This window comes from Armigeres subalbatus, chromosome 3 (assembly GCF_024139115.2).
Source record: "Armigeres subalbatus isolate Guangzhou_Male chromosome 3, GZ_Asu_2, whole genome shotgun sequence".
NCBI classification, from domain to species: Eukaryota; Metazoa; Arthropoda; class Insecta; order Diptera; family Culicidae; genus Armigeres; species Armigeres subalbatus.
Genome location: NC_085141.1, coordinates 26,369,982 through 26,377,009, shown reverse-complemented (window position 1 = coordinate 26,377,009; position 7,028 = coordinate 26,369,982). Strand labels below are relative to the sequence as shown.

The 7,028-nt window shown below is 45.1% G+C and overlaps 1 protein-coding gene across 1 annotated transcript; it reads left to right on the top strand.

Annotated features, from left to right (window-relative positions):
- Positions 1-2,422: 2,422 nt before the first annotated feature.
- On the top strand, positions 2,423-5,053 carry LOC134221530 (uncharacterized). Its single transcript, XM_062700722.1, has one exon. The coding sequence runs from the start codon at positions 2,423-2,425 to the stop codon at positions 5,051-5,053; it is 2,631 nt and encodes an 876-aa protein (XP_062556706.1).
- Positions 5,054-7,028: the final 1,975 nt, after the last annotated feature.

The following is a 7,028-nucleotide window of genomic DNA, read 5'->3' as shown; positions in this document are numbered from 1 at the left end:
GTATCCTTGGAGAAAGTTTCTGGTAACTTCGACTTCGTTAGGATACCAAACGCGTATTTATAATAGATATGATAAGTATGTCTTCTTCTATCTTCTAACCGTCGTGTGATATTTTTATTAGATGAAAAAAATGCCTTCAAATGCTATTTGCATAAAAATAAGTAAAGTACTGTTGCAATTTTATGTTCTTTCTTTGAAAATTATCAATAATTTACTATTTCATCATTTCCATAGTTTTTCATAAGTGTGCATTTTCAAAATTTAATTTTTCTTGGATCTTTATCCCCAACATTTCTAAAATAAATTTAGCTGAAAAGAAAGTCTGCTAAAAAAAATCGTTTAAATATTAGTATTTTCGTAATAAAAAAAAAATTCAGAAAAATATATTAAGCTCGTTTAGTGGAATGTATTAAACCGTCTAAGACGAATTAAGTACTGTCCATTTAATTCCACCAGTTAATTTTCGTTATCTTTGCAGATACGTATTTCGACCACAACTGTGTGGTCGTCTTCAGTGTCTTCTACTTGACTCGACATCGAGTCAAGTACAAGACATTGAAGACGACTCATAGTTGTGGTCGAAATACGTATCTGCAAAGATAACGAAAATTAACTGGTGGAATTAAATGGACAGTACTTAATTCGTCTTAGACGGTTTAAAAAAAATGTTTTAGTGCACTTAAAAAAATCTACACTTTTGAGGTCAAGACGTATTCGTACATCTTATCAATTGCAAAAATATTGTTTCTATTTAGATTTGACGATGCTGTGTAAAAATATATTAACAGTTGAATTGATTTCATCTGCTACCAATTATTCACCAATAATGTTATTCCACATCCTATTATCCATGTTTTGAATATCAATAATAAAACAACGTGTCTTATAAGAACGGAAAATCCAATTTTCAAAAAAGCTATTCTATCCATACTAAGAGAATTGTTTCCATACCAAATCAATCCATTGCTAGTGTGTATTTAAAAATGGTGACCAAACTACACAAATAAACTAGTACTATAATATTGTTTACGTTTTTATCCTTGCTCTATACTCTTCGCATGGACATTAGTTCAACTGTATCGTTGCTACCAAACTGCTCGAGTCATTAGCGCAATAGTGAGCGGACTGTAGAATCCGTGAGTCGCAAGTAGGGTATCAGATTGTCACGCGTGGAGTCACTAAGCGCTAGAGCTAGTGACTTTTATGATTGAAATTAATTATCATTCCGTGTCCAGCCACCGGCCAGTAAGGTTCGTTATATAACCGCCCAAAACTCCAATTTTATTCTGTAGTGTATAAGTGAATAAATGTATAGTCTGTCGTTCAAATAAATGTTTGATGTAGAGTGTAATAAATGTAGTGTAGTATCAGTGTAATAAAGTGTTTTAAACCTACGATACGGTGAATTACTTACCTGGAACCTGGAAATACATACTTACATACGGGAATCCTACATACTTACCTGGGGAGCTACAGACTGCCGGAAATAACTGGACGATCACAGGAAACACGGTGGAACACTTGGTAAAGGCCACAACATTGGTGCCGTGACCAGGATCAGTGTTCCAAGGATTCAGGCGGCGTCGGTAAGGCCAACGGACAAAGGACCTACGCCATTATACTATCTTTGCAACTTGGTGCATTGATTGGGGGACAAAGGACTTACGCCATCATTGCAAATTGGTGCATTGATTGGAGTAGAAAGGACTTTCGCCATTACACTACTAGCTATTTTCGCGCCAACTTGGTGGCGCAATTGGGAGTCATCGGAGAAACCAGTAGATTATCAGCGTACAAGGCCTGTTAGACAGGCTCACAAGGTGAGTACCTGTCCAACAACTCCTAATAAGGTTTCAAATCTACCTGGTTCCTTTTTCTGTCCCAATCGGTATTTCTTGTGGCGAGGACTTGACGGTTAAGTGCGGTTGGACGGAACATCTTTATTCTGGATCGGAAACTACCATCGACGGCTCGACGGTGGTCTTTGGCAGGAGCTTGGCCACTCTTTTGGTACTAGGAGGACCTTATCGGACAAGGTTCAACCGTTTGCGGAAGTTGCTGTTAAATCTAAAATACAAGGCCTATATAGACAGGCTCACAAGGTGAGTACCTGTCCAACTTCCTTTTGTTGTATCGTGAGGTGCTTCGCTTGTGCTATATTCGCAGTAATTACCCGGAACGGATCGTGGGTCGGTATCAGTTTCGAGGAGTTGGATTTGGATCACGCTCTGAATCGCCATTTTGAATTGGTCATCCAGTTGATGAATGCAGGTTCCAGAGAGATATTAAATACAAGGCCTTGTTGACAGGCTCACCAGGTGAGTACCTGTCCAACCCCAATACTCTCTCTTGGAAAGGTTCCCCGCTTTGCCATACATTCACAGGACCCTCCTGGCCGATATTATCATCATCTCGAGGCAGCATGGGTGGAAAGAAGCTGAAGGCCATGATTCACGTTAGGGACAGCGTCGTGGATTTCCTAACCCGAGCAGAGAAGTTCCTGAAAACCACGCAGGCAGTGGATGAGAACCAAATACGGTTTCGGCTAGAGAAGTTGGAGGCCAAATGGGAGGAATTTGAGGGAATTCAAGCAGACATCGAATCAGCGGAGGACTATGAGGACAACCTCGAGATGCATCATCAAGTCAGGGCGAGTTTCGAGGAAAAATATTTCGAGGTAAGGGCAGGGTTGGTTGGCAAGTTACCGCAACAGACGCAAACTCAATCGTCACAAGGGTTTTCTTTCGTTCCTCATTTGCAATCGACTAACGTTAATGCTTACGTACGACTTCCTCAAATAAACCTTCCTGAATTTGATGGAAGTTTTGAAAAATGGCTACCTTTCCACGACACATTCAAGGCCCTGATTGATTCCGCCCCGGAGTTGAGTGGTATCCAAAAATTCCACTACTTGAGGGCTTCTCTGAGGGGTGAAGCATTGAAGTTGATCGATTCTTATCCGATGAGCGAGGCAAATTACGTAGTTGTATGGAATGGTTTGGTTGCACAGTTCTCCAATGGCCATTTGCTGAAAAAACGGCATTTGTCATGTTTGATTTCCCGAAAATTCGGAAAGAGCCTGCTATATGTATTCAAGATGTCGTCGACTGCTTTGAACGTAACTCCAAAATCTTGGACCAGACCAGAGCAAACCACCGGCTGGGGTGCGATGCTAACGCATCTGATGGTATCGAAGTTGGATGACTCTAAACAGAAGCGCTGGGAAGAACATGTGTCGTACGAGATCGAGCCATCTTTCGTCGTCCTGGTGGAGTTTCTAAAAAGGCAAACAAGGGTTCTTGACGCTGTGCTAGTCGACCAAAAGGTACCTCTTACTCAAGCTCAAAATCCCTCAATCGGACTGAAGTCACGTCCTTCGAAGATCTCGGTCAACTCGGCGACCGAGCGGAAGCCTTCAAACTGCGTTTCATGCGGAGAGCAGCATTTTATCTCGCAATGTTCCTCCTTCACTCAACTTCCGGTTGACCAACGGCTGCATCTGACCAATTCTAAAAGGTTGTGCAGCAACTGCTTGGGTCGAAATCATCTAGCGCGTGATTGTCCCTCCAAATACAGGTGCAGAACTTGCTCCAAGAAGCATCATACCTTACTACATCCGGGGTTCCCTGGTTCAGGTTCTACTTCCAGTCCTGTTTCGGAAGCTTCAAGGATTCAGGGACAGACTTCAACTGCTTTGGAAGGTACGAGTTCCGGAGGGTCGATTACTAGTTCTGTGGCATCCGTTTCAACAAACGCAGCAGTTGGGCATCCGGGAAACCACGTCTTCTTGCTGACGGTGTTGCTCAAGATCAAGGATAACTGGGGTAGGACTCATCTTGCGCGTGGCTTGCTGGATTCTGGATCACAAGCAAACTTAATGTCGGAGAGACTCTGTCAGCTACTAAAGCTTCCACGGCGCGCTAAACGGGTGGAAATTCATGGTATTGGTCAAGCGCGAAGGACAACGACACACGAGGTATCATCTTTCGTTTCGTCACGTATTCGGAACTTTTCAACGTCAATGGACTTTCTGGTACTGGGGCAGGTCACAGCTGATCAGCCATCCTCTTCTCTTCCACTGGCAAATTGGGCACCGCCATCCGGCATGCAATTGGCAGATCCCGAATTCAACGTGTCAGGACCGATAGATCTGGTACTTGGGTCGCAATACTTCTACGATTTCCATATACTCGATGGTGGCCGGATTCAAATTCGCAAGCTCGACAGTGCTCTTCCAGCTTTCGTCAATACCGTCTTTGGTTGGGTAGCTGCTGGAGAATCCGAATGGCCTGAAAACAAATGGGTGGTTAATTGTCATCTAGCAACTACAGAAACTCTCGACTCGACAATGCAGAAATTTTGGGCGATCGAAGAGATGATGGAAAAACCAATACGATCCCAAGAGGAAGAAGACTGCGAGCAACACTTCCAAGCAACAATCGATCGTGACTCTACCGGTCGATACATAGCACAGTATCCGAAGAAGATTGGTTTCCACGAGAAGATCGGCGATTCTAGGAACACGGCTTTGCGACGATTCGATCAACTGGAGAGGAGGTTAGGAAAGGATCCAAATTTGCATCAACAGTATAGCGATTTTCTTCAAGAGTACCTCGATATGGGCCACATGAAACTTATCGGGACATTGCAAGATATAAAGGATGAAGGACGAACCGTTTGTTACCTCCCCCACCATCCCGTCTTTAAAGAGACCAGTTCAACAACAAAGGTCAGGGTGGTATTCGATGGTTCCGCTAAGACAAGTACTGGTTCATCGCTCAATGATTCGCTCCTCACAGGTCCGGTCATCCAAGACGATTTGTTGGACCTCATGATCCGATTTCGCAAGCACACCGTAGCATTGGTGGCGGATGTGGCTAAAATGTATCGCCAAGTGCGTATTCATCCGGGCGATACACCCCTCCAACGTATTTTGTGGCGGTCTGCGCCAACCAGTCCAATTCAAATTTTCGAGCTGCAAACCGTTACGTACGGCTTATCTCCGTCGTCGTTTATTGCCACGCGTGTACTAAAACAGCTTCAGATGTGTTGAGTGGCTTGCCTCCTGATGCACTTGAGGATCAATCGACGCTATATCTTGATGCAGAGCAGAAGGTGAAGACGCTAGGAGTGGCATGGGAGACAGGAACGGACTGTTTACGCGTCGACATACCTACACTAAGGGAGGAAGAGCACTGGACGAAGAGACTAATCTTTTCAACGATCGCTCAACTGTACGACCCTCTCGGATTAGTTTCTCCGGTTGTGGCATGGGCGAAAATACAGATGCAACATCTTTGGTTGGTGTCTGTTGGCTGGGACGACAAGATCCCATACGAGATTTGTGGAAACTGGAAGGATTTCTATGAGCAGCTTCCACTGCTGCAAAGCTTCAAGGTCCCACGTTGCGTTTTCGTCCCACAATCAACGAATTCCCACTTCCATGTATTCTGCGATGCATCGGAAGCCGGATACGGGGCGTGCATCTACGCGCGATCTACCAATGGGGAAGGTGAACACATCTTGCAGCTAATCGCTTCCAAATCGCGGGTAGCACCAATCAAACGGCTCAGTTTGCCACATCTCGAGCTGTGTGCAGCATTATTAGGGACAAAACTTTACGCCAGGGTCTCCGCAGCATTAAGGATGGAAGGCACTCCTTGTCATTTCTGGTCAGATTCTACGGTCACTTTGCACTGGATTCAATCTCCCCCGAATACTTGGCAAACCTTTGTTGGTAACCGTACATCTGAAATTCAGCTCCTAACACACGGACATAAATGGGCACACGTAAAAGGGACGGATAACCCAGCCGATCTTGTGTCACGCGGCATGCTACCAAACGAATTCATCAGCAACACGCTTTGGATGCATGGTCCACCCTGGTTGAGAGACGATGAAGAAGACTGGCCAAAACAATCCCATTAGCTTCCACCCCAAGAAGACGTTCTCGAGCGAACTGAACCCACTTTTCGAACGATATTCTTCCTATTGGCGCTTGATAAGGATTACTGTATACCTGCGCCGGTTTATCAGTCGATGTCGTTCAAATAATCAGCAACAGGAAACCTTTCTAACCACACATGAACTGACAGAAGCGAAGGAAACCCTAGTGAAACTGGTGCAGCAGGAAACATTCGCTGAAGAAATGAAGCAACTAAATCAAAAAGGTCCGTTACCGAAGAAGTTCCCACTCAAAAATGGTCACCCTATCATCGATGAGAAAGGCATCCTCCGTCTTGGTGGCCGGCTTCACCATTCCAACGAAAGCTACCAGACCAAACACCCAATAGTTCTCCCGAACAAGCACCCGTTCACTCGCCTCGTTGCCGCTCATTTTCACTCTCTCTGTTTTCATGCTGGTCCTCGAATGACTTTGGCGTCTATCTGTCGTGCATTCTGGCCAATTAGCGTTAAAACTCTTGCCAACCATGTGTGTCGTAAATGTGTCACCTGTTTTCGACAAAACCCTGTCCCTGTAGCCCAACCTCTTGGCCAACTCCCACAAGCACGAACCGTTCCTAGTCGCCCATTCTCTACAACTGGTGTAGATTTTGCGGGCCTGTATACCTGAAACCAGTTCACCGTAAAGCAGCCCCACAGAAAGTATTCATCGCGGTCTACATCTGTTTTGCCACCAAGGCAGTTCACCTAGAACTGGTGTGCGATCTATCGACCGATGCCTTCATCGCCTCCCTTCGACGATTCATCGCTCGACGTGGAATTCCGGAAGAGATCCAGTCTGATAACGGCACAAACTTCCAAGGCGCGAAGACCAAGCTCAACGAAATGTACCGCATCTTCAACAGCAAGCACGACCAGCAAGCAATCTTCAACGAATGCAGCAGCAAAGGTATCACTTGGCGATTCATCCCCCCACGAGCGCCAAACTTCGGCGGGTTATGGGAAGCGGCGGTGAAAACTGCGAAAACCTCCCTATCGAAGACAATTGGAGGACACCAGCTATCATACGAAGACATGGTCACCGTACTGTACCAAATCGAGGCAAATATGAACAGTCGACCATT